General features: G+C 38.5%; 3 protein-coding genes across 9 annotated transcripts in view; 1 reads left to right on the top strand and 2 right to left on the bottom strand.

The window, feature by feature from the left end:
• Nucleotides 1-7,762, bottom strand: part of si:ch73-242m19.1 (coiled-coil domain containing 162) — a 238,046-nt gene extending 230,284 nt beyond the window's left edge. For 2 of the 3 annotated variants that reach the window (XM_015356134.2, XM_015356128.2), the window contains exons 1-5: nucleotides 7,387-7,761; nucleotides 5,004-5,142; nucleotides 4,039-4,111; nucleotides 2,490-2,600; nucleotides 684-797 (exon numbers count right to left, since the gene is read on the bottom strand). In XM_015356134.2, the coding sequence (XP_015211620.2) occupies nucleotides 684-797; nucleotides 2,490-2,600; nucleotides 4,039-4,111; nucleotides 5,004-5,140 (435 nt within the window). In that variant the 5' untranslated portion in view covers nucleotides 5,141-5,142; nucleotides 7,387-7,761. Of the gene's footprint in view, nucleotides 1-683; nucleotides 798-2,489; nucleotides 2,601-4,038; nucleotides 4,112-5,003; nucleotides 5,143-7,386 lie in introns of all 3 variants that reach the window. The other variant, XM_069178615.1, reaches the window with a different exon arrangement.
• Nucleotides 7,763-8,499: 737 nt separating this feature from the next.
• On the bottom strand, nucleotides 8,500-21,084 carry cep57l1 (centrosomal protein 57, like 1). Of its 2 annotated transcripts, XM_015349618.2 has the most exons (12): nucleotides 21,009-21,084; nucleotides 20,516-20,700; nucleotides 19,671-19,854; nucleotides 18,062-18,238; nucleotides 17,641-17,762; nucleotides 16,974-17,090; nucleotides 15,737-15,814; nucleotides 15,123-15,212; nucleotides 14,542-14,622; nucleotides 13,789-14,042; nucleotides 9,905-10,049; nucleotides 8,500-9,057 (listed from the first exon to the last, which is right to left on the bottom strand). In XM_015349618.2, the coding sequence occupies exons 2-12, from the start codon at nucleotides 20,534-20,536 to the stop codon at nucleotides 8,842-8,844; spliced, it is 1,485 nt and encodes a 494-aa protein (XP_015205104.2). In that variant the 5' UTR covers nucleotides 20,537-20,700; nucleotides 21,009-21,084; the 3' UTR covers nucleotides 8,500-8,841. The 2 variants fall into 2 exon arrangements, with proteins under 2 accessions (XP_015205104.2, XP_069034717.1); XM_069178616.1 differs by lacking the exon at nucleotides 21,009-21,084 and having other exon boundaries at nucleotides 13,789-13,925; nucleotides 20,516-20,710.
• A 673-nt stretch (nucleotides 21,085-21,757) lies between these two features.
• The window catches only part of sesn1 (sestrin 1), a 79,122-nt gene continuing 73,082 nt past the window's right edge, over nucleotides 21,758-27,797 (top strand). For 2 of the 4 annotated variants that reach the window (XM_015350324.2, XM_015350334.2), the window contains exons 1-2: nucleotides 21,761-21,822; nucleotides 22,103-23,113. In XM_015350324.2, the coding sequence (XP_015205810.1) occupies nucleotides 22,838-23,113 (276 nt within the window). In that variant the 5' untranslated portion in view covers nucleotides 21,761-21,822; nucleotides 22,103-22,837. Of the gene's footprint in view, nucleotides 21,823-22,102; nucleotides 23,114-27,797 lie in introns of all 4 variants that reach the window. The other 2 variants (XM_015350317.2, XM_015350343.2) reach the window with 2 other exon arrangements.

The raw sequence follows: 27,797 nt of genomic DNA on the forward strand, positions 1-27,797 counted from the left end.
AAAATAACAAACACACATGCTTTCCTTTATGAGCTCTTCTAAGCACAGACTAAGAGTCTGAGTATAAATTCTGCTTCCTTCAGTCACAACCTAATAAAAACAATGACTCTAAACCACAAATACAGTGACAGTGTCAAAGGGGCATAATCACCCATTATTTCTCTTTTTTGTTGCTGGGGAGATATTAAAGCAGGCCAGCAATTTAATTTGCTAAATGCTTCATTATAAATCATCCTCGTTAAAAAAAGAATTAAACTTGCTACTTAGACATCATGGCAATATGGAAATAAGATGTTATATACTGTATATATGGATTGGAATTCAAGTCCCCACAATATGTGCTTTTTGATGCTGACAGAGAACATTTCTATATATGAGGGGAGCATAATACTCAAAGAAGAAATGTAGTTATAATTTTCTTTTCTTAAAAACAAATCTCAAGGACAATCCCCATCTTTTCTGATAATTACTTCTTCCCACTCTAAAAACTTTATGCATTTATGTATACTATTATAGTTCCTGAGGGTAGATAGCAATACACGTCCACAAGTCAATGTTATTGAGATTTGTTGTGTTGCAAAGAAAAAATGTCTAAAGATCTTGTTTTGTGTAGATGTGTTAGTAAAGCATCTAGGTAAGAAACTGTCTCCATGTGTAAAAAAAAGAACCTCTTTCAAGCCCACCTTATACAGAGGATACAGTTGTTCAATGATGCTGGAGTGTCGACAGAACCTCCTCCATCGCAGCATGTACTGGTATTTACACTGTGCGAGCTGGTAGCTGCGGTCTGTGTAAAACTAAAAATATTATCATATTTTTAGACAATGAGAAAACAATGACCAGTCCCCCACTTACTGATACACATATGTAAAATGCATTAATAGCAGGTTCAGGTTTGGTCATCTAAGATTACCTTGTCAGCTTTAGCCAGCAATGGCACAAATTCAACACCCACAAATCAGGAGTCAATAGATTATGATGATTACACATCAAGACTATGTTCACTAGCTTTGCCTTGCATTTGAAATTAATGCACAGATATTGTGATCCTGAAGGATGCAGTTCCACAGTGGGAAACAGTTCCACAGTGGGCAAAGGATCCACTATTGCTGTTTGCCAATTAGATTTTTCCTTTTGGATCTCCATACTGACATCACCTTAGACACCTCTGCTCACAAAACATCAGCATGTTGAGCTGTCTTGGTCACGAAGCACCTGCCAAAAGTATCACTGTAATCACCCCTCTTTCAAGATCACTGAGGTCTCTTCGTTCAATCATTCTAGCCATAAATATAGACATTAGATCTATCCAGCATTTTTATACATGACTCTAAACATACCGAGATGTTATTTTGTGACATTTTTTAAGTATATAATGTAAATGTTGACCTTGGACTCCTAGAGGTTTTTTTTCTCCTTACTAAGGAGTGTTTGGTTCCTCTCCTCCGTTGTCTTTTGGTCTTTTCTGTTCTGTATTCACAAAATGTATGGTTTCTTGCATCGTTAAGCACCTTTTGAACAAGCAACCTTGTTGTGAAAGGCGCTATATAAAAATAAATTGAATTGACTTAAAGCTTGAGATACACCTGTGAGGAAACCTTTGCTTCAACAAACTTGTGGTTCATCAATTAGACAGGTGTTACAATTGTTGTCCACTCCCTGTATGTAAAAGGTGTAGACTTATACATTATGTCCACTATGGTGGCAATTAGAATTTTTTGCAATTGCTTTTAAAGTTTTAAGCTAGGATTGACAAACAGCACCATCTACTGGAGGAAAAAATGTTTTTCTATACTATTTAGTGTATTATACCTTATGCAGTCCATTAATATCTTAAACATCCTCATTGTTAAGAAAATCTTCCATCAAAGGATGTCAATGGAAGCCAGCAGACAACATGAATCCAATGAGCAAATCAGACTCAGTACCAAGGGGAAGGTTTGGAGTGTATGGGCTTTGAAAGCATATCCTTGGTGTCCTGCAAAGCCACGGGGATCAACAGGCCACAAAAGTGTACATGCATCTCCCCAAATCAAGCTGAAGGTACACCAGTGAATAACCAATATTTCATAGTAGTTGTATTGGCTACTTGGTCATGAAAAGATCCCACGGCATGTTCCTAGAAGTAGGGGTGTTTACCCTGGTGTCCTACCTAACCCTTCACTCTAGGTTCGGCCTACAGATAGTTCCCCCTTAAATCAAATTGCTGAACTAAAGAGCAATTACTGAATCAATATCTCTCCTCACCACTCCGTTTCCTATATTTCAGGTAAGCTGTACATCAAGCAGGGGCTTCGATGGTAGATGAAGTGGGGTTTCTCCCAGATGCAAATACTTTGGGATCCCCTGGGATGAATTCAAGGATGATTAATTGAATAAAAGGGCAGAAATCAGTGACGATCTGGGATGTATTTCAGGGTGAAAGGTATAGGAACACCTCTGAGCTCAGTGCGGGTTGTTTCCGTCTGCACTCAGTGGGCTCTGGGTACCTGGTGCAGCAGCAAGGGAAGGCTCTCTGGAGTGTACTCCCGGCTCAGGCAGCTCTCCAGCTCCCTCTGCATTGCATCCGCCTGCACCAAGACAGGTCTGGCGGCCGCAACCTGCAAAACCCACCTTGTGCCCTTAGTGGATAAGCACGGTAAATACACACCTGCATTGCTTAATTTCATGGTAGCTCCTTTCGAAAGAACATTGGAAAACATCAGCAATGATTTAACTTATGAATTGACATAATTCTTCTACAGTAATAGCACATCAGATTTAGCTGGGGAAATTGGATGTCAAAATATTTACAGCCCTGCTTTCAGCTGTGTGTCAATAATAATTTGAAGTTACAGTACATCTTAAGTAACTGCAACTACGTTACATCGTTGCAGCAGGTAATAAAGTTAATTCTTTAAAAAATAAAGCCTTGATTTGTTTATTTTCCATTATGTGAGCCACTTATACACATTCTTTAGGACTGTTTGTGTTCCCAGCTCATATAACAACTACCAGCTATTGGTAATACAAGGTTGGCAAGACTGTATTTAACCTTAGGTGACCAATGAACGGCTGGTCATTCCATCTCATTTGTGTTTCTGACAAATGATGTTGTGTGATTATTGCCGAACTTCATACATGTCAATCTCATTTTATTCTCGACCCATTTTCCTCATTTTTGATTATTCATTGTTGTTTTTTTGTTTGATTAGTAATTTGGCAAGGAATGTCCTGACACATTTTTTTACAGCCTACAAGAGAGATGTTAAGTTAGAATTCCATATCAGGAGCATGAATGAAAGCTTATCTCCTCATTAGGATCCATACAGGATTAAAATACTTTTGGAAGACAAAAATGAAACTACATAATCACAACCATTGAAATTGAAAACATATTATACGAGGTAGTCAATGAATAATATGCTGAAGAAGAGATTTGATTCAATAAAAAAGAAAAATAGTCTAAAAAAGAGTTTTAACACTTCACATTACAAAACTGAAATCATGTGTTGATGTTGTCATCTTGTAAGTATGTGATATCTTGTAAGTACAGTATGTGATACAAGAAGGTGATGACAAGAAATGTTGTGTTGATAACAAATTTTAAATTTCAAGGCAGACAGGGTGTAGGAGTCAAAAAAAGATGAAAAGACAGCAGAAGAAAAAAATGTTATATGTGTGAAGGGACCATGAGAAGAAATAATAATATTGGAATCTGGAAAGTGGGCATAGAGATAAAAGAAGTGACCCAAATGCCAAGCACTGGTTAACTCCAGAAAGGATTAAATTAAGACCACAACCTAATGTCTAATACTTCAGGGTATCTAATACTGGAATGTGCTCTTTAATTCAGCTCAAGTGCTCCTCCCCTGATCCAGAAGGAAATCAGACCAGTGTGGGTAAAGGTTCACACTTCATGGCTGGGCTTGTGAACTGCTAGATGAACTGATGTTAAGACTTCAAAGAGACTACTGTGTTAAAAATGTCCTCTCCTGTTGATTTTGGCCTCGTACAGTAGGTTAATGTGTTTTTCACGTTCCTCATTTCACTCATTACCTGTAAGGCTCGTCTCAGCACCAGCTCTCTCTCTTGTCTGAAGTAGGACATGTCCTTTGGAATGGGCACAGAGCTGACACAGAAAAGGAGGGTATTAGAAATTGATCATTTTTGCTCTCCTACATTTCTGACCTCAATCAGAAACCTACAGTTTTACCTTCAGTAAACCCTTTCTCAGCCCACCTGCATTTAACAAGATACAACATGACATAATGACAGCCGTTTGTATCGCAAACATTGCTAATTACAATGACTCATACATCTCTACTTCAAATTCTCTTAAAATGTTGCATACAATTCTTATTTGGGTCAATATATCACAACAAGAAGAGCGTAACAAAAACTATTCAAAAGATTCTAGTGACACCCACAGGTTTACTGATACTATTTCACAAAACCTAATAACAGTTACTGGAAAATACATCACAGTGCATTTGTTTCCTCTACAAGAAAAAAAATAGAAAAACCCTTTTACAGTGGTACTCTCTAGCTGAATAAGAAGTACTTGACTAACTTAAATGCTACTCGTTAAATTAAGGAGGAAATACAGCTAACATACAAGAATGCTTGTTTTCCTCTGATTTGCAACACCGCGTGTCATCACTAATGTTTACAGCCTCCACCAAGGACACAGTGCACCATGAAGTAGCATGTTAAAGACAAGAATCAAAACGTAGAAAAGAAGAATGCATTCTTAGGCATTTTATTTAAATGAAACACTCTGCAATTAATTGCAAGGAACAAAAACAAGAATTTACTGAACTGAAACTCAGAGCATAAAATATCTACCCTTTAATAAAATTCAATGCCAAGTTAAATATACAAAGATAAAAAATATATACTACAATTGGTAAGTACTTACACTGTATTTAAAGAATGCAATCTATAAAGATAAGACAAAATATCTTTATGAGGTTTTCCATGTACGGTACAGCTATACTGATCACTGTTCATCCCTGTGTTACCTGTATGACTTTGCTGGTGTCCCTTGTAAAACTCCATTTTCTTCTATCTCTGTTTTCAGAGCGGACAACTGAGATGACAGCTCGCGTTCCATCAGCTGCAATCTCTCTGTTGAGGAGACTTTATAAACCACTGCCATGTCTGTTAACCAAGCAGACAGAGTAAAGAAGGTGGAGGTCAGTTCAGAGGAATGATTAGAGGTTACAAATGAGAGGATGCCGGTGGGTTGTGGATAGATTTCTCATTGGGCGATCTCATCCTGCTGCTTCTTCAATGATTACATGGAATCTGTAAGAACATGGCTCAGGAGCTTGTTCCAGTCACACACAAACCATTGTGTACAAAAAGGCTTCCTGTATTCAGTCTTAAATGCACATCTAAATGATTTCCACTCATTGTGTTTGTTTTACATAATCCCTGCAGTACACCTCCTGGTTGATGTTAATATTACCTCTTGGGATTCTAAACACACATACATTACATTGTACCAGAAATTTGACTGTGTTTGATAACACAGCAGCATTACAATAGTACTAACCTATACAGAGAACTGCGTGCAGTTCTATTCCCTGTGTTACTACTGCAATCTTGGAAAGATTTTAAAAAACAGTGACCAGAAGATTTCAGCCTCTGCAGAACTACCTGTATACTATAATACTGCTACTACCAGGGGATAGTGATGAATAATTGACCCACTATGCTGGGTTTGTGCCAGAGCAAAAACAAAGTTCCAGTTTTGTCTTATTTGACCACAAAACCTTTTTGTCACTTGGGTACTTTGATGCAAACTTCACTTCCCCATGCAGGATTTCATATGTTTTGTTTTCTTTCTATACATGATTCCTTTGTGGAGTGACAGGGATGTAGCTGCCTCATGGGCATTTTCTCCCATCTCAGCCACTGAACTCTTTAAAACTCTTTAAAAGGTGCCATTGGCCTCCTGGTGGTATGCCTAACCAGTTTCCTGCTCACCTAACTACTCACTTAGAAGAGACAGGCTTGTCCAGGCAGTGTCTGGGTACCTCTCAGTTATTAACACTCAAATTTACCACACTTAAACTGTGCAAAGGTTTGAAAAATTCTGGAAAGCATTGTACATGAATCATAACATATTTATAAATATTTTTAACCTACTGTATACTTGGATATTGGATATTCAAATGAAATACTTTTCTGGGTAAAATAAGTTTAGATACAAAAAATAATTTTGATTGCATACTGTATGTACAGTATTCACCTTGAGTTAAAACTTGGTGGAAGCACATAGTTTTGCTACGCACTGTATGTTCTAGTATTTTCAAAAATATTTGGTATAATGAATGCCTTTATACAGTGTTGTAATTTTACATGTAATCTCTTGAACCTTCTGAGCTGAGTGAGCATCTAAAGAGTGGCGAGATAAATTAAAGTATGCAAGTGCAGCTCAGGGTATTTAGGCTAGCTCTTCTGTGTGTTAATTTACTTTTCATCTCAACCACGTAGCAAAATATCCAAAAAAAATGTACTACAAAAAACTTTTACTTGTGCTTTGAAATATAGGAGAGTTAGTCTGACGACTGATTCTGCTCTGTTTACTATCCTGCAGAAATGTAACTGTTAATTATAATGTGAAACATATAACGAAATTAATCACAAGTAAAATCTTTAAAATCTTATTTTTCATTGAGGTTACAGATGGAAGTAAGAGTTAACTATTGGGGGGTCTGAAATAGCTTTCTAAGTCCTCTTTATTCGATTCAGCGTGTGATTTGTAATGTAACAGTTTCAAATGGACCCTACTTGATCCTCTAACACAATGTTCCTAACGCAATGGACACTCGAGCGGTCGAACACAGTACAGCACGGCCATCGCTGACTTACAGTTACAGTGGTCCACAGCTTGGCTCTTAAGGCAATAAACTAGACTTGTGACAGCACAGCAGCGGGTCTGTGCCAATTCCCCCTTCTATACGAATGTCAAAGCAAATAATTACTAGCATCGCAGCACTGACGTATTGTGCATTTCATTGAAATGTGCACATTGTAAGAAGCTTTAGGAAGACGCAGACAGTTTCCAGACTAACCACTTTTCTGGAACTTCAATCGGTTTATAACCTGGCAAGATTTGATCAGTGCCCGATCCTAGTTTTTTTTTTGTCGTACATCTTGAACGTGTTTACGGAAAAAGAACAATTATGAAACCGCACAGGACAAAATAGCCAAAAGAACCTGAGAAAAGGGGTATTATCTACCATAAAAGGTATTTATGCAACGCATACCTGGGAATTGGCACTAAATAGAGCTATATTAAATCAATAAAAAACAGGTTTGACTTGAGCTGTTCAATAAGTTTAGTTAAAATGTAACCTAAACATTAAAACACAATATAGTGTATAGCAAGCATACCTGTGAACTTCTGCGTCTGTGTTTTAACTCGTTGTCGCTGACTCCCCTTGGTTTCCTTTCAAGTGCAGGCGCGGATTTACCCCGCGAAAGTAACTATGGAGACTGGACACAACAGCAGGCGAACCCTTAGCATTTATGCTAATCATTGATCACCCAACTACGCTTTTATAGGTGGACAGCCATGTGCGAGAGTCGAAGGGTGTGAAAAGGTATCGTTTCTATTCTAAGAACAATGAAAACGAGGACATGAAATGCAAGCTAAATTACAGACAGTGCAGTGTAGGAAAGAAGCAGACATTTCTTTACTCAAACTAACGGGCCATCTCATGACAAGCGTCTCATGGTGTTAAGGCGACCGTTTGGACCCTGACCGAGACAACCAGAGGACAGACGGCCAAGAAAGACTAAGCCCCCTCTTACTCTGTGATCCAAGTGTTCGGTGTTAACGAAGAAGTGTTTAAGCATGAATTTAATCATTTCATCTCCTCCTAAAATAGTAAACATTACATACGGTATGTATTGATAAATCTGCACATCGTCGGTGGATTCGTGTTTTTTGTTGCATTCAAACGGGTTGAAGGCTTTTAGAAAACGTTATCTTCCCCATGATGTATATCTGGGCTTTAATAAAATATATAAAAAATATATTAATTTAAAAAACTAACTGGGGCAGCACCATGGTACACTGCTTAGCATTGCTGCCTCACAGCTTCAGTTCCCAGGGTACCATTAGCACGGAGTTTGTATGTTCATCCCACAGTCCAAAAGCCATGCAGGAACGTTAATGGCTTTCGGGAAACTGGCCCTAGTGTGTATGCCCCGTGATGGACTGGCGTTCCATCCAGGATGTGCCCTGCTTTGCGCCCATTGCTTGCCAGGATAGGCTCCTGCTCCCCCGTAACCCTGAAGTGGACAATCTTGTTAAAAAAATTAGTGAATGGCAAAACTGGGGGTTAACCCTCTCCCCCTCCCTCCTCCACACTGAATATCATAGTGAGTTGGACTAGGAGCCTAATTTGGGTTTACTGAACTTTTGGATTCGCTCGTCTTGAAATCGAAAACCTCATGCTTGTCTCTTGAAACGCAGCAAGAACATCAAGACAGCCAATCGTGTAAGACGAAAAGGCAATCAAAATATTACATTTTATTGTAAAAATTAAAATACAGAGCAAAACAGATTACAAGGTGTACTGCACATTTACATCCATCCAAAAATATATTAATTATGAAAAAGAAAAATGTTAAAAGCAGGAGCCAGGAACACAAAAGGAGCTCTTAAAATAATCATTTTCCAATACATTTTTACTCCTAGGAAAAGATGAAGCGATGTCTCTGTGCCTTTGATGTGCTGTATCGTCAGAGAGATCCCACGCTCCGGTGAGAAAAGATGAAAACGGGGGTAATGACCCCGTTCTCTTGCCCCCGTCCCACAGGAGCCCTCCGCTGTCCAGGCACCTACTGCTCCCATGTGATGTCGTCCTTCTTCAGGTGCAGCTGCAGCTTCTGTACTTTCTTCAGGAGCTGCAGGCTATCCTGACTCCTCAGTCCTTGAGCGCTCTTACAGGGGCTAGAGCGTCGCGCGGACTCCACTCTGCTTGCTCCTCCTGTCCTCGGCTGAGCCCTGGGCGCCTGCCTCTTTGCCATCTTGGACTTCTGCTTCAATGTCTCTACCTGCGGACAGAGGAATAACCCAAGCTGCATTTGAGGGAAGAGGACAACAGGTGTGTTCACTTGTCCATCCCACCCAAATATGGCTACTCACAGTAGTCAGTTAAGTGTTACATGTCGCATTGTACTAAAGATAATCACATTTTCCTCACTTTCCCTTTTGAAATACCCATTACATTGTTTAATGGAGAAAAATGAAGCACTATAGGCCAGACTAAGAATAATAATTAAATCACACGTATCTACAATGATTCTGTTAGAGTATCAATATACTTCAGGAGTAAAAATAAAAAAAAAAAAACAGGGAAAGGTTCGTTCCATGATCAAAAGGTCAAGAAAAAAAGCTACGTTTCGGCTATGGAGCCCTTCTTCAGGCATAGAATAAATACACCCGACATCTGAAGAAGGGCTCCATAGCCGAAACGTAGCTTTTGTTCTTCACCTTTTTATCATGGAATGAACCTTTCCTGTTTCTTTGCAGCCTACCCATGCTGATGCAGCTCCCTATTCAAATGTTAAAAAGCCTCAATATGAAGAACACTGAAAATAAAAGCAGGATAGATTAATAGGCTATGTTTAAACTGCAGCTAATATTTGAAAATTAATTATTTAAGCAGCCTGAGCATTTTGAGCATGTAGAGTCAATCTGCAGATCTACTGTAAACACAGGTACACATACTATTACCAAAAAAATGGTTGCTTCTGGCAGGTGAACAGGAAATCTGGATGAAACTAAAGGTAATGGCTCACATCCCACAGACATTAATTGAAGTGCTCAGGCCTTTCTTGATCAAGTTGTACCAAGTAAATTATAACATTGATGTGGATCGTGACTTCTCTTCCAACTCACAGCCTTCTGGTGTCTCTTCAGCTTGGAGATCTGGTCCCCTTTCACCTCCATGCGCTTCACCAGGGAGTCCAGCTCTCGCTCCAGGTCTTCCCTCACCTCCGGCCTCTCCGTCTCTTGGATCTGTGTCACCAGCTCCTGGTGCTCACTGAAACAACACCCAGGTCATCCAGCTCTGTGGGGCTCTCCCTGCCTACCCAGCGCGAGCCCATATACACCCAGCTGCTAAAAGCATTCCACTTCCAAATATACAAATGGACGGTCCCTGCACTGCTGAAACCACATTTAAGGACAGGAAACCCACACCTTAGCAGATTTCACTTTAACAGACTTTGGATGTAAAGGAGAAACTCTGGTAAAGGGGGATTTTGTTTGCAGTGGGAAGTTTATGGTGATCTGAAACCAATACACTGGCCAAACACATTAAATTATTTCAGACGCGGATGGCTTTCGACGATTTTGTGAACATCATGGTATGGTGAATAACAGAACCTATGGTGAAGCTTTGAGTGTGCCCTCTGAAGAGACAGAGCCAATCTGCAAAACGCTGAATAAATTAATCCAAGATGAAGGCATTACATTATTCCAACTGTACAATGCCAACGGGACAGGACTCGTCAGCCTTCAGTAAATACCCAAGCAAAGAAGCACGGGACATCTACACCCGTAAAATCACCAAGGAAAGGATTTTAGCATTACTGGTGCAAATGCTGGTGGTTTACACAGATTGACACCTGCAGTTTCCTGCACATCACTTAGACTGGGAGTCCTCAAGGATATAATGAATGAGCTTCCAGTAGTCTTTTACCATTCTAGAAAACCTTTAGTTTACTACTGACAATTTTTTCCTCATATATACGACAATTATTTTATTAAGCCTGAGATATCTCATTCGTAAGTTAATGGACCTCAGGCAATACTGCACACACCTTCCACCCTATTAGTCCAGTAGACCTCCAGAAGGGACCCAGAAAACCATCATGGACCTATTCTAAATGATTTTACTAAGTGGTGTAACGAGTTCTTTTTGCAGTAAAATGCTTTAGAAACAAAGGAGCTGGTCATTGATTTTAGGAAAAATGCAACACACCGCCCAATCTACCTACTCTTTCAACCGATGTAGTGTAACTATCTTCTCCCTAATCTTGCTGTAACACTGTTCCACTGACTTCTTGATTGGTAAATGTTGTGATTGTGTTATGTTGGGAGTGTGCTGTAAAACAAAATTCCCCAAATGGGACAATAAAACTTGAATTGAATTTAATTAAATTGAATAGAAAGACGTCCCTTCTATCCTATTAATCCAGGAAACAGGTTAATCAACAGAAAATAAAAAATGTAATATTGACTAGAATGAACAGTCAAATTTCCTGTATCTGAAAATACCATTTAAAAGTATGAGCGAAATGCAAGTTTGTTTTTGTTCCACTAACATTTTTCTTCTTGGGCTCTGCAAAACCACATTTGTAAAAATATGTGGAGGCATGTCTAAAAAGAGCAGTTTCTGCAGAGCTGGTGGTCTATGAAACAAACAGTCAAGCCACACGAGGATTGATGAATCGCTGGAAGCATTTCAAGGTTGGATTATAAAGCAACTAAAACCAGTCAAAACCATGGGGATATTTGTCAATGTTTTAATATTGTAACCTTTTTTTAATACATCTTAATATTTGATCAATTATCCATCACAATATATCCGAAAGTGGATATTTTGTTATAATTCACTTAAGAGAAAGGGTAAGACTTGATTCTGAAAAATATTTCTGTTTGTCTAACTAGATTACACCAGCTGAAAACCTTTGGCATCTCAAACAACTTAATACAGTTTTCCAGACTCATTCTGACTGCCTCTATAACTAGCTAGGCAGTACGTCTGCCTGCTCAAAAGGCAAACTGCAGTGTGCTGTACTCTCTGTGGAGAGGGTTATTGGCATCTTTCCTCAATTGATGATTTGTACAATTACAAAGTAATGCACAGGAAAAACTGCTGATGACCCCTCTGACCCAGGTCACCACCCGTTTAAAAAAAACGTCCCTCTATAAGAAGCTACTGGTCTATTAAAACTAGAATCAGCTGGTATCTGAACAGCTTCTTTCCTAGGGCTGTCATTTTGCTTAAACAAACACAATTACTAGCTACTCTATATGTGTCCTGTCTTAAGGAGGTCTATTGTCTTGTTTGTGTATGGCAGTGGTTCTCAAACTATGGTACAGAGCGGCCGCCAGCTGGTACGCCATACGACCCTGGAACTCTGTTGTGTACACTGAAAAATCAGGACGGGTTTTCATATTTCCCATTTTAATACATTTCGCATACGCAGCCCACGTATGATACAGCGCGTGCTAATACTTGAGTGGACACAAGAGCTACAATGTAATTCTATTCCATTCTATATGACACAAGTGACCCATTGTATTTTAAAAAAGGTATCTCCAGCACATAGGGAGGTAGGAGAATGTGCGTGATTTTGGAACACCGCCAAGCTTGTAAGCACAGGAAAGCATAGAAATGTGTACTACAAACGCTGGCAATCCTGTGGCACAGGAAAGCATGATAGATAACAGAAAAATATTTAAGAACTGTTCTAGGTTAATTTGAGAAAAATACACAGAGCGTCTCCATTTCGCTCCCATGCACATTAAATAATTTCTTTTAACTTCTGAGACAGACTACTGAAATGGAACCGGGGAAAAAAAAATTGCAAGCTTGTGGATTGCTAAAGCGGGTAAGCCCCACTATTTTTGAAGAACCTTATTTACCGTTGGCAAAAGAGCTGACACATTATGTGTGGATTAAAAGCTGCTAAGCAACTCAACCTGCTGCCCCCTCTGAAAGACAGTCACTCACAGAATTATTGATATGGCGGATGATATCAAAAGTACCCTGACAGAGCGCGTTAAGATGAGTAGATGCTTTCTCTGCAATTAAATGAGTCTGTAGATGTTGTCGATTTTACCAATTTGCTCATTTACGTTAGATACGAGTTTGAGGGCATGTCCCATGAGGACTTTATGTTCTGTAAGCCACTACCAACAGAAACTACAGGAGAGCACATATTTCAGTTTCTGAATGAATTTATCAAAATGAATGGACACATTGCAGCATCCACTGCAAGACCTTTGCCATCAAGAAAATGCCTGACGATTTAAAATCTGTTAGGCTCTGTTGTGAATTGTATCAAGGCTCGAAAAATGAATTCACATCTGCTTTGCTCGACTAAACCGGAATGGTGCTTTTTTTATTGTTTTTATTGTTTATTTTTAATTGTTATTGTTCCTGTTGTCATTCTGTAAAGCGCTTTGAGAAGCCACATTTAAAGGCGTTATATCAAATAAAGTTTTTATTATTATTATTATTATATGTGTGTGAGTGTGTGTGCACACGTGCACTCATGTCAGTCATAGAGAATTTCTTGGGCTCCTATGAGAAGATGACTTGTAGGTGGTACTTGGAGGCTTTGGTTTGATCAGGGGTGGTACTTTGTCCAAAAAGTTTGAGAACCACTGCTGTATGGTATATGTAGAATGTTCCTGTAACACCAGGTACACCAGACTAAATTCCTTGAACATGAAATGTACTTGATGTCAAAAAGATTATTCTGATTCCTATTACGTTATTTCTGATCTACACAAAATCATTTCTGGTTATAGAATACTCAGACACTATTCAATATATTAAAATAAGCATAACTAGAAAACATGCAAGACTGTAGTAGTAGACTTGGCCTCCATTATGATATAATATAGGAATGTAATATATTTCAGTCAATATTTTCTTCAATTCAATTCCTGTTTGCTGTGAATGAAAGTCTTCATATAACTGGCATGTGATGTTAAATCCTCAGAAAGCAGTGCGTACACACTTAATAGCACAGCAGAATACTCACAAGCTCATTTGTCCCAGCTCGTCTTGCAAAGCTAGGAGCAGATCTGATAGGCTGCCTCCCGAGGAGGGTGCAGAGCTGGAAGAGACGGACCCTCGCAGGCCCCTCCCGTTTTCACACCGGGAATTCCTTAGGTTTTTCTGCGGAGAGCGGATGTGGAGGTCCTGGTTTCCATCGCACAGCTGATGGCTATGGTGCTTCATTATGTGCAGGACATTCTGCACATTCGCTCTCACCGAGTGACTTGGACTGGTGGACTAGGTTAACAAGATCATCTCAGTTATTAGTAAATCACTTCCAACTATGCATTACAGGCAATTCACCAAGCTCTTATTCGAAGCAACGAAAGCAACAACAGACCCAAGAGTTATGTTCCATGCTTATGTGAAAATGGTAGAACAGTAGACATTTTTCAGCAAACACGGTACAAGCTGAACACTGTACTGTCTCTTTGACAGGAGAGACAACTGAATCTGCACTACTTTAACACCTCAATCAGATAAAAGGTCAGCTGAAAGTACGTTTAATTCTGTATAAAGGAGATTGTGACACTCAAGTTGTTTTCCCAGGAATTTAAAATCAAATCAGCAACTGTTGAAAGATTTAACTGCAATAAATAGGGTTAACATACTATTTAGCAAGATGACCAAAAGAGGCACAACTCAGCATACAATGCTCCAAATGCATTGAAAATAAGGCAGGGACCAAATATTTCGGAGAGCAACGCTGTGCTTATAAAGAAATGTCAATACACACCGTTCCAGCCACAAAGGGAAGCTGCTTTGCCTTTGGAAACAACACAGGCTTTGGAACATCGTTCTTTGTCGTCGATATTTTCTGAGGAAAAAAGAAACTTGAATCTGAACACGAAGAGAATATGGTTTCTTGGATTAGAACTACTGCTAAGTATTTTAGATTTCTAGACACAGGTCTGAAATTTTTCAGTTACAGAGAACAATCATCTTGCATGTACTGTATCACTCAGTTAGCAGGATTCTTAAATTTCCTTTACTTGATAATATTCTTCTATGAAACTTACAAGTATATTTAACATAAGTTTTCAGATGAGCCCTGTCATGACTGTGTATATTTTCAAAAAATAAACATGTATGTTTACTGTGCTGTTTAATCCAATAAAATGTAATTATTTCAATAATTTAATAGGAAGCTGAGACAAGCTGTAATTGTAATTGTTTCCAATAAGGTTTCCTAATCAATATGTTCAAATGAATAATACCTTATTAAGATGCTGCACAAAGAACTTGTCATGAGACTACAGTCATTACATTTACAACTGGTCCTAGTGGATCTGGTGAAGCATCAAACCTGACCCTTACTGCTTTCTTCTTCTTCACGGCTTTCCTTGGTTTGCTTTCTGATGAAACTGCAGAATGCAGAATCCGGTTCATCTCCAGTCCTGTTTGAAGCTAGAAAGTTGTTTTTTAGTTTGTTCCATATAGAAAGACAACGTTTCGCCAGAACAGATTGAATAGGATAAAGGTTAAGCTTTCACAGCAAAAGCAGGGACAGAGACTACAGTATTACACACAGGATGCAATAACCTTTCTGGAATCAGTCCAGAAAATAACAAAAAGATGCATTCCTGGGAATAAAGGAATATCCTACTCTGGCTATCTCAAAGAACTGAAGCTTTATGATCTATTGATGACAACAACTGCATTTAAAATGCAGAACAGCAGGGTAGTGGGAGCATGGAACAAGCTACTGAGCCACACAGTTGAAGCCGATCTCCTGGCTCTCTGGATTGATCTGGACTCACCTGGAGAAACCTCTGGACCATTAAGCTACTAACTACCAAATGGGCTAGAATGATTTCCTCTCTCTCTTCACTTTAATTACCATTCTTGATATCTATTCTAAGACAAGATGGAAGAAAGTCACTGAACTCTCCATATTCCTCCGAAGTCAAGTGCAGACATGTGAAACCTACCTGAGCTGCCTTTTCCTGGATAAGCTTCCGCTGGTGCTCTTCTTCAAGGAGCTTATGCTCCAGCTGCTGAATCTTCTTCTAAAACAGACATGAAGGAGAAGGCGATCAGATTTCAAGATCCCTAAATTATCAACAACTCTGGATGAAAGACTAAGACCCTAAGGTCACGTGGATAAACACAAGGACTAGATGTTCTTTCACAGCATTCCAAAATGTATAGTTTGCTCATCTGTATGATATAATGATATATTCTAAAAGACAAAGCAGTAATACCTTCTCAAAATTAAATGAATACACTCAAAATACTGCATGAAACTATGAGAAAACTTTGTGCTTGACAAAGTCACAATTTGATTTTTTAAACAAGTCCCTATTTTTCATTTGCAAATTTACAAATAGACAAGTGTTGTAAACTGAAATTATAATATTCTTAACTATATGTATTGCACATTAATTCTACATTACACTAATCCTGACCTTACATCAACTCTTGCTCTAATAAAGCTAAGAGAAATCTTATTATTTTAAAATGTTATGACTATATTTGCTATTTGGATATTCAAGAAGAACTGGATATATCTTAAAAAGGTAACAGCCTGCAGATTAAATATTCTCTTCATAATGAAAACACAAAGCAAGTCACACAGTGTTCAAAGATAAAGAGCTGAAGATAAGGCTTGCATTGACAAAAAAGTAGACTTGCATTAGGAGGCTACTGAGACAGCTGTTTCCCTTGCAGATAAATTTGCAAAACAAATGTATAAACAAAAATGACAAAGTAAGACATTTATAATTCTGAAATTATAATATTATAATTTATACTATCCGTGATCACACTTTTTTTCAGCATCTCATTAGTAAACAGATTGTTAAATCTTTCAATAATCTGGTACTACATTTATTGTACAAGAATTTTAAAAAGTATCTTCACTTACTCTACAGTGTAAACTTTAAGCTATATGTAAATATAACGTTCTTAAAAACCACCCACTTATCTTGATAAAAGCTCATTAAAATTGAAATCATTCATAAGACCTACAGAAAAAAAGTTATTATTTTCCAACAGTTCATTTCTTAAGAATAAAATAATCTAGTTGCCACTATTAGAAAAACTGCCTCGGTGCAGAAAATGAAGAGTCTTACTAAACTAAGAATCAAAAAAACTGCAAGAAACAGGCCATTTTTTTTCAGAAACTACTCTGCATTTCACTCTGTGGAAGCATGGAAGCATGCCTACCTCTGCCATAGACTGAGTGCTGGTAAGTCTTAGACACTCTTGTTCCAGCATCTCGAGCTTTTCTAATTTACCATGAACTTGCTCTTGGTCTTTTAACTTTTCTTTTTGAAGTGAGACCTGAAAGGCAAGAATTTTACAAAATATTTTTTTAAAAAAAAACCAAAACATTTAAACAAGACTCAATGTACACATTTAATACACTCTAGATGTTTTTCAGAGACTTAATAGTTTGCCCTTTAAGATTATGCATTCAACATTAAACAAATCATATTTACAGCTAATCATATTTGCAGTAAAAACTCCATTACAAGAGCAGAACAAAAAAAGCATGGTTTCACAAATACTAATTAAAAGAGACTTGGATACATTACTTAATATGTTCATTTAAGCTCAAGATTAATCCTGCATAAAATAAACCAAACACCTGCTCTTCTGAAAGTATGTTGCTGTAACATCTGTCTTCATAAGGCAACTTACAAATGAATTTGTCAATTCAAAGGCAATAATAATTTAAGCAAAGCGTGCAAGAGTATATTTTCACTTGGTCATCCTGTTAAATCCACAGAATTCTGTAATGTTTCAAGAGAGCTAAATGGGTTTCACTATTCTCTGGGTCTTTAAATAAGGCAGCTGACATTATCAATGCCATTATACACTTGAAAAGCACCTGTTTTTCTAGGATGGCATTCTTGTCACGTTCTGCATTTTCTACCATTTTCCTCATGTAATCCAACTGCTTCTCCAGAAGGCAACAGCGGGACTCTGCGGAGCGCAGCTGAGCAACGAGCTCTATGAAAAGATTAAAACAATAAGGTGTCCCGCAAAGGGCACAGAAGAAAAGCTTGCCGAGCTGGTCACCAATGAAAAACCTGCCGTTTATTTGTGAAACTCAAAGTGTTGAACTGGAAAAGCCCACAATCCTTTGCACAGCCATCTTTTCATGGCTGTGCAAAGCCAAATATGAAAAGCCATCTTTTCATATTCTACCATTATTTTTTTTTTAAAAAGATCATCCTATAGAAATCAACTTGGAAGTGAAATACGTTTTTTAAAAATCAACTCTGACGCTTTAGGAAAGCGCAAAGTACCTGTATCTTGCGTAGCTCCCTTTTGCACGTTGAGATTTGAGGTCTTTGGCTGCTCAGGTTCCCCTCTATACCACTGGGCCTTCTCGGAGAGCTGCCTCATGCTGCTCTCTGCCTGAGCTCTCTCCAGCTCTAAGCGCTTAATCTTCGCCTGCAGCGTCTTCAGGGCTGCGATCACAGCTGTCAGAAACAATAAAAGCACATCCAGCCCACACTAAAGGAAGCACCCAGGTTTTCCACACAAATGGTCTATAAATATATAATGGAAGAAGCTTATCTATTAGCCTTAAACATCATGGATATTTTTAAAATAGAAAAATTGTGTTTCCTATAAGACACATACATATTGTCAAGTATTAAACCAATATATTCCACATGAATCTCTTCTACACCACCACTTCTTTATTTTCAGTTAACTACACATTCTGTAACATGACATCTTAGCTCGGTTTCATAAACACAAAATTAACCAATAATAACCTTAATGAAATGAAATACAGTAAGTCTAAGTTTTAATATTGCACAAATGTGTACACAAGTCTCGTAACCTGCTTTGAAAACAGTAACTTACATACAACATTGTTGATATCCAACAGTAGGAAGTGAAGGGAAAGGAGAATGATCCTAACAGTGGCAACTGATACACTTTGAAAGGTCAAGTTAGCACCACAACACAATGGCTTCTTTAAGTCCATAATTCTTTAAAACAAACTCAACCATCAACAATTCAGCAAAAACCATTTCATACAGAGTAACATATTAATAGAAATCACTACACTAAAGAACAAATAGAACTTAAAATCTGTTTCATCAAACATACGTAAAACTTTATAGTACCTCGGTGGTTTACTTGGACCCTCCTGCCTTGTTAAAAGATTAGACATATCAGGCCCGACTAACACCATTTAATCAAAACAGGGATGTAAATAAAGGATTATATTTACAATCCTTTAACCTGTTTATGTTGATCCTGTAATATATAGGGGACAATTACTGTTCAATGAAAATGTTCAAAAGAGAGAGATTTCTTTAGAAAAAAGAGCAAAAAAAGTTTATACCGTGTACTATTAGGACATTACAATTAAGTGAATTTAAAGGATACGCAGTAGCACTATTTGCAATTAGACAAACATTTGATACAGTTTTAAAAGCTCTGGAATCCCATTCAGTATCAAACACTACAGTGTAGATTTTCCGTCAATGCACACGAATTGTTAGATTATGCAACTTTTCATCATTTACATTAAAACAGTAATATCTTAAGGAGGACTACAAGAATACTACAACGAATAAGCTAAGATCGAGATCCTTCACTGCTTTGTCAAAACGTCAACAAGCACAACTAGAACGACACTTAATTTGCTACCCACAATGCCATTCTCTAACGTCGAATATTTTCGAGGATGCCTATCACGCTATTCTTCGCTTTGTATTCTTTGCATAAAACACAGAAATATAAATGTATTATCTGTATAATCATTCAAGGGCGCAACAGTAAAAATGATCTCCTGAGAAAACTTGATTTAAGTAATCTTTCCTTGACATTGTTCAGCCTACTGACCGTTTCCAGCTCTGTGGGCTGTCGTTAGGCGTCGTGTACGGTCCTTCTTACCTGCACTGCTGGCTTCAGGTTTTCCTCCATGAGTTTCAACATTGAGTCTCTGGGCGCCGTCACAGCTTGTTGTGGGGGCTAGAGGCTGCTTAAAGCGAGTCAGCCAAGGAGCTGACACTTTCTCGGGAGGTAGATAAAAACTTCCGAAAAAGCTGAGTTTAGATGGAGATCCCACAGTTGTAGACTGGAAAAAAAATCCATATGTATAGGCGAATGAAATGCGGTTTAACGAAACACCAAATAACCCGTAAACATTTACAGTACATCCCCCATGTTCATGGCACTTTATCGTGTTTCATCCTTACTTGTTTTCTCGTTATAAATTACAGGTTGCAGCTGAGGAGTTTTAAAATGAATTTGTTCATACCTGCAACTTCAAAACGTGCGTTACAACAGCATCCTTATGTGGATACATACATTCCTGTCTAAACTGTAACGCTAAACTTGCGATTTTCCGTACTTTATAAAACGCAAACCTTTTAAGCAAGACATCCTCTAAGAACATTAAACCAAATGCGTGAGAATTAAAACAAAACGTGTTGTCAATATGCCTGTGCATACGAACCGGACATCTAACTAGGCACTAAAACAACAAAAACAGCCAAATGCAGTGAAGACGGGTACAAAAGCAAAGTAGATTTCCACTGGCTTAACACTTTAAAACACTAAAATGATACCGATTTTTTTCTCTTTACTAACGGTACTAGAGACAATACAATTAACTTAACTCATAACAAAACAAACAAGTTTCGCTAATCCAGTTAGCTGTGGTTGGAGAACCGGTCCTAATCCAGAGCGATATGAAACTGGATATTTTTTTAAACTAGAAGCTGCTCGGTTGCTACCTGATCCCGGACCGGCTCCATGAGCGGCTCTCCACTGGTCTGACCGGGAGCTCGTCCAGCAACTTCACCCTCGCCTTGTCCTCCCGGCCCCAGCCGGCTTGGTTTGAATTTCCCTCCTGCTTTGCCGCTGGTCCCGCAGGTTCCGCCTACAACTGGGGCCTCTGGGGGAGGAGTGCAGACAGCCGCTTGGTGTAGAAGGAAAGCCAGTCAACGTCACCTACTCAACTTGTTTGTTTGTTTTTTAAACTACTGTTATTCAGTCACTCTTTGTTATTCAGCACTCCCATTTCAACAAGATAAATATTGTATAATGCGTTTGTGTTTAGTACTGAGTTCATGTTTTTTTTTCTGGTAATTAAAAAAGTCTGCCCATGCCATAAAGCCGATCATCACATTTTTTTTCCATCAAAGGGGTTGTCACACTGTTGACTATAGCAGTGCAAATAAACGGGTGAATTTGTCTAAATTTAGGATTATACACTTAAATACTAACGTTTGAAGATGTTATATTGCGTCAGAAAGATCTTCAGGAGCAACTGCCCATACTGCCAGGTTACTGATATGTGATATCACTCTCTTACTGAACTGCCAGGAGTGATGGCACTTATCTGGTCATGAAGATTTATTGTTCAAGTATGTTATTTCAGGTGACCAAGCACATCTTAAATTGTATCGACTTATCAAAAAGTAAATAACTTATGGTGTCTTTCTGACATGAGAATACAGTACATAAGTGTAGTCCAAATGCAAAACAGGGAAACAACAATGAAGGTTAATCTTCACATACAGTTCTTTCATCGTCACGTTGGTTGAACTAAGCTTTCTGTGTGTATCGCAACTGGATCTCTTTCCGTGTTAACCAGAACTGACTCACACTTTTCTGAATGATAATCGGGTGAGGACGGGCGTACACCCCACAAATTAGTTTTCGTTTTGTTTGATAAACAAGCGAAAGCCCGTCCAAGTCATCGATAACCGAACGCTGCGCACGAATTATCGGGAGATGTAGTTTCAGAGCGGTTGATAAATGAGTTCGGGCAATTTCAAAATGACAAATGAGGAACTCAAAGTCCCAGAAACCGCAGTGACACATGCGACGACCTTGATAATGATGAAGCTTGGAACGCCCTCTGGTGTTGTCTATTGGAGCAGTGATCGAGAGCACCCGCCTCTACTTTGCATTCATGAAATTCAATTGAGTAAGTGAACCGTCATTAATACCAAGCCTTCGGCTTGGTAGTGAGGAGTTTCGTAGTGGTCAGTGCTGAAACGGGAGCAATCGCTGCAGGACTTTTGGACATGGGCATGTAGGTTTGAGCAATGTATTTAATACGTCGTGCTCTTATTTCATGTTTAGCATAGAAATACTTAAGTGCCGGACTGTACTGTATGCTCCACTTACAGAGCAAAGCTAACGGATGACTGTCCATTTTATTGGGTATTTTAATCTAATGTCAATGTGTTTTAGTGAATGAGATATATGTATGGTTTGGCTTTTGTGATGTAAGTGCAATTTAAATGTTTGGATGAAAATGTTTACATAACTTGCGTGATAATTTCTTGCATTTTACTTTTTTTCCTCTGCAGGTAAAACAACAAACGACGTAAAACAACTGGGTAACTCATGTGAAGTATAACAGTTTTAAAAAGTACAGAAATAATTTTTAATCACAACAAAAACGAATCCCCTATGATGCCCAAATGGGTAAATATGTCATTCATCCCAGTGTTTAAAGGGAAAGCTGTCAGACATGCCTTTACTAATAAAAAATAGGGAGTATTACAGCTGCCCACAGCTAGAGTTCTGAATTTTTCAGCGCAAGCTTCGAACAGAAAAGTTGAATATTATTTCATTTAGTTTGCATGTGAAAACGTGTTATTTTGATTTCCTTGTAGTTTTAACACACTGACAAGCTAATGTTTGGCAGGTTTTATCGAATGAAGCCTTCAGCACGCCAGCTGCAGTTACGTTTATTGTAGATTTTATCAGAAGATCAGCGCACTATACTGGAAGTGCAAAGCAAAAAAAAAAACATTTTTCAATGTTAATGTTGTTTTATGTTGAACAATATTCTAAGAAGTAATAACGGAATGAAACTAAACAGGAGATTTAGTTTTAGAATGATTTTACGGTTTTCTCGAGTTCTGATTTAAAAATATAGTAGTTGCTCAATTAGGAGAGTAAACAAACCCTGACGTAGCAAGGACTGAAAAAATAATGTACGTATTTTAAAAATCCAAGTATTCGCCTGGTCGCAGAAAGTAAACACAGCTCCCAAAAGTGTAAACGTGAAGTAGAAACCTGAAGCCAAGCGCTGGAAGATGGAGGGTATTGTTCGGTTGGCTGCAGGGAGGTGGGATGGGCTGGGTAGCAGAGATGCCAACTCCAGAGAAGCGGCCATGGAAAACATCAGACAGGACGTGATGAGCAGAGCGGAAAAGATTGGCCCCGTCTGTGGGGTGCCCCGGACCCCCGGCTCACCTGCCCGCTCCCCGGACGACTTGAACGACATGCTGGCTCGCCTGCTCATGCTCTCCAGAAGATGTCCACACGCTGATGTCAGAGAGAGGTCCGACTGCGTGCTCAGGAGTGTGCAGGTAGGAAAGAGAGGTTTCTTGGTGCTGAACGTGAAGCGCCAGCATTGATTAATACTTGTGTAAACCCGTTGTAAGACTTCCACTTCAGTTATTCATTCTGTGTAGCAGTTGGCTTTTGGTTTCTCAGTGGTTTGCCAGAGGCTTTTGTTACAGTTTTACAGTTCGTTTGGATTATTTTCTGTTAATCCCGAGAAAGATCCCAAAAGAATGTATGCAATGATGTCTCTATGACTGCTTTCTATGGGGAGATCCACCACGTCAAACATGTTAAATCGATATTGTACGTTTCTCAGCTTCCAAGGTTTTAATGAGTTTGATTCATTGGTACTACAGTAATTCGCATCTGGAAACCAGAAACCCTGTCAGGAAATGTTGTGCAACGGTGTGCTGCTGTTCTGCAACAGTGCACCTGTGCATAGGTTTATCATTCCTGAACCATCTGTGAATTTGACTTTGAGCAGTTATATCACCATCCATCCACCAGTTCAGAGCTGTTGATTGGTCTTTCAGTCTTCCAATCCGATGATGCAGTAATGCATCTATGTCCATAGGCTACAAATCCTGATCAACGTGTTTTTAAGTGAATTTGTGAAGATGTTGGTTATAGTTGACTCATTTGAAATGGCATGCACATGGCTATCCCAAGACAGTTGGCATGACATGAGATACGTTCAGTTAATTAACATGAGCTTACAGCTCCTTTCAACAGGTAAAGCTTGCCAGAATCCATGATTTCACGCCACTTTGCGAAACTCTCCGATGTGTTAGTCAGAAACACATCGAACTTAATAATCAATCAATCAATCACAATGTACGACCATAAGTTTATACGAAAGGTTACAAATAAGAGGAGGCCGATCTACTCCATTTGGTTGCTAGCAGTCAGTTGATTCAAGGATCCCATCCAGACAGTTCTTTTATGTAAATTCTGGATTTATATTTATAATACACTCCTTATGACACTTAGCTGTTGTCTTTTGTGACTGTAAAGGTATCATTTTTATTATTTTAGTTGAGCAAATGCACTGATGATTGATGTATTACTTTATAGCTTCTTATGGTTTTTAAAACCTCCTACTGTACTTGCATCCACTGTTGCAAAGCAATTGAATCATTTGAATTAGTGCAGAGATACATCTTCAGGTGTGGGGCGGTGTGGTGGCTCTGTGGCTTAGGATCTGCCCCTGTGGCTGGAAGGTTGACGGTTCGTATCCCACGGCCGGCAGAGGAATCCTACTCCACTGGGCCCCTGAGCAAGGCCCTTAACCCCAACTGCTCCAGGGGCGCCAGCTGACCCTGCGCTCTGACCCCAAGCCTCTCTCCCTGTCTGTGTGTCTCATGGAGAGCAAGTTGGGGTATGCGAAAAGACAAATTCCTAAGACAATAAATTGTACATGGCCAATAAAGTGATCTTATCTTAAAAAAAGAAAGTTGCTTACAGTTGTAAATGAGCTGCACAGGTGGTGTTGTCCACAGACAGGCATTCGTGAATTGTTCATCTGTGGGTCTTGAAGGCTTGCCATGTCTGTGAGCGGACAGTTGTACTTGAACAGAACACATAGTGCATTATGTCTTATACTAAAATCCACGAAAGGTGTTTGCCTGGCGAGTCCTGTATATACCCTTTAATAAAGAGCAGCCTTGCTCCTAGAAAGGTGACATTTGAACATTGATGAAACTAATTTTTAACACAAAGCATTTGCTGTGAAGCAGACTTGTTGTAGGGGAATTTTCTGTCATGGCTCTCTTTTGTGATCTAAATTGCATATGCTATGATGTGTAAATTTGTCATTTTATTTATTTAAAAACTGTCATTGCACCCAAGGTCTACTTAATATTTCTTTGAAGACAAAGTTGGGTCCCAAGTGGATTCTCTGAAAAAATACATAAATTAACAGTTGAGTTGATCATTTTATTGTTCTTTTTGACAAACACCATTTTTGTGTGACTGTTTTATCCAAAACATTAGGATGAATGTAACAATTTACTGCGGATAAAAAATGTGAATGTACAGTATTAAAGAAATCAGAGAGGAATGAGAAGACTACTCCTCCTTAAAGGATTGTTCTACTCCACTCCTTTCTTGGATGAGCTTTTAGAATTGTTAAAGAAACGGTTTTTCCCTTGGCTGCATTTATGGACACTTAGGGACACTCAGCTGGTGCTCTTTTAACAATTCTTGCAGAACTACTGCTTCTTTCATAGACTTTCATAGAAGTGTCAACAAAAAGACTAGCTTATGCCATGGTGCAAAATGATGATCAGTATTATATTACTAGTGTCAGTATTGTTATACCAATATAGTAGCACAATACCCACCCCATTGCTTTGGAAATACAGATATTCTGATATAGATGGTGTTATTCTTCCATCATTCTACTTTGTAGCTGGAATGCATTTGGTAGAGCTGTTAAACAAACTTGTATGGAAACAAAAACATTATTTTTGAAGAGAATCCGCCTTCAAGATAAGAGAATATCTTAATTTTTCATGGCAGTTAAAGCAGATACTGTATGCAACATTTTTTCATTCTGTCTTCTAGTGCTTTGTTGGCTGTATGCAATGTTGCTGGAACACATATATTTTCAGTTTTGAGTGATTTTATACCATCTGCAGTTGTCGCTGTATGTAGCTGATCACCTTCATTCAGTAGTTCGAGGTGAAAGTGTTAGCTTTTTTATCTCAGACCATTGAATGGAGTGTGTTTAAGATACGACAACAGAGGTCACAAAATACTGTCATCTTGAACATTCGTTATGAGTGTATAATTTACCTGGACAGCTTTTAATTCTGAGTTGTGCCACAGGTGTTATTTTCTTAGTACCAGAGCAAATTTATCACTGAGGTATCAAACTGTCTCTTAACTGCAGAGGACAGTGGTGAGAAGAAAACCATTTTCAAGGTCCTACAGAGATTCTAGAAGAGATTGTTCGGTTTTGAGAAAGTAGGAGTGTGTTGTTGTGATAAAATTTCTTTGAGTTTTATTAACTGAAAAGTATGCCGTTTTCTTCTGTGAAAGCTTATTGATCCTTGTTTGTCATCATTCTATTTTTTTGTTAAACAAACCTCCATCCTATGAATCATCAGAAATTGAAGCATGATTTCCTGACCTTCTCATTTTCCTAAAGCAGGTTAGAGTCTATTACAGTGGTAAATGCTGCTATTGAAAGATTAATCTCTGTTACAGTACAGTTCAGTTTCACTTCAGTTTATTGTCCTATGCACAAGTGCAATGAAATGCTTATTTGCATGTATGCTCTAATACAAAGACATCAATGAAGCACCAAAACATAAACAGAGCAGCAGCAGCAGCAACAACAATGTTAAATAATATACACCTTAAATACAAGTTAGACAAGCATGTGTGAGAAGAAGAAAAAACATCAGTGTGATTCAGTGTTAGGGGTAGAATTCAATAATCTGACAGCTTGTGGGAAGAAGCTGTCTCTGAATCTGGAAGTTTGTGCCTTTATGCTCTTATAACGCTTACCAGAGGGCAGGGGAGAGAAAAGTGAGAAACCAGGATGATTGGATTCTCACTGTACAGTGCATGCTGGTGTATTCCCTTATTGTATTTAATTGCACACTATCATAAACACCATTCATATTGCTTGCTCTGCCACCCTGGCTAATTTTATTGGTGTGTTAAAAGTTTTATTGTTTTTTGAAATTATAAATAACACACTCCGCTCAGATTTATTTGTAAGGTGTTCCATGATACCTAGAAATCTTTATCACTTGGTTTGTGAGGATTTGCATTTTTTTAAATAACTCAGGGGTATCATTAAAAAAACAGTGGTTGTTACTGGCACTCTGTGCTTTTGCAAGTAAGACGTCCTCTATATAATGCAGTGTGAGATCACACGGTAAGCTAGGCACACAAATACTACATAGTTCGGTTTATGTTGCACACATTAAAACATCTTTTCTTTGTGACCAATATCAGCTAGATGTGGAATAGGAGCATCTCGTAAAAAAAAAAATGTTTGTTTTATAGAAAAAATATCCCATGGGAACTACTGGGTTTCTTCCTAAACTCCAGCCAGTCCTGAGTCTGAGGAAAAAGTAGGTCAACTGTGTTTGAGGATTTGAGGAAGAACCCCTAGTGCAGTATAATTAATTCAATCAGATTAATTTCACATTCTGTGAGTAAGAATCTTGGTAGAAGTAGAAAAGGAGGGTTGTTTAAGGCAAACGTAAATGATCATTTTCAATTTTGTCCTATAGAGAGTGGATCTTAGAGTATTTGGACATTAGTATACAGTTTTTGGTTTCCTGAGAGTTCTGTAAAACTTAGATGTTTGGTCAGTAATGTGTTTAATTTTGCAGCAGTTTAATAAGGGACTTTGAATATAACATCCATGCCAAGAGACAGGGAAACTGGGAGCTGGCATGTTTTCTTCCATAATTACAAATGAGAGCGTGTTTATGCTGATCACAAGTGGTTGGCTTCTCACAGGGGTCACTGCTGGCACTATTGGCATCACTGTGTTATAGGAGCAGTTAATTGATACATCATTATAATTGTAACATGAAAAAGCCTATGGACATAACATAATTATAACAAGCTCTTAATTTTAACCTTTCTCTAAGGTGGCATTCCTCCCTAAGTATTACATATACATTTTGCTTTATCTTGTTACTGTCTTGAAAGTAGAGTTTGAAAAACAACTGAAAATGAAAA

Source organism: Lepisosteus oculatus, chromosome 2, assembly GCF_040954835.1.
Source record: "Lepisosteus oculatus isolate fLepOcu1 chromosome 2, fLepOcu1.hap2, whole genome shotgun sequence".
NCBI classification, from domain to species: domain Eukaryota; kingdom Metazoa; phylum Chordata; class Actinopteri; order Semionotiformes; family Lepisosteidae; genus Lepisosteus; species Lepisosteus oculatus.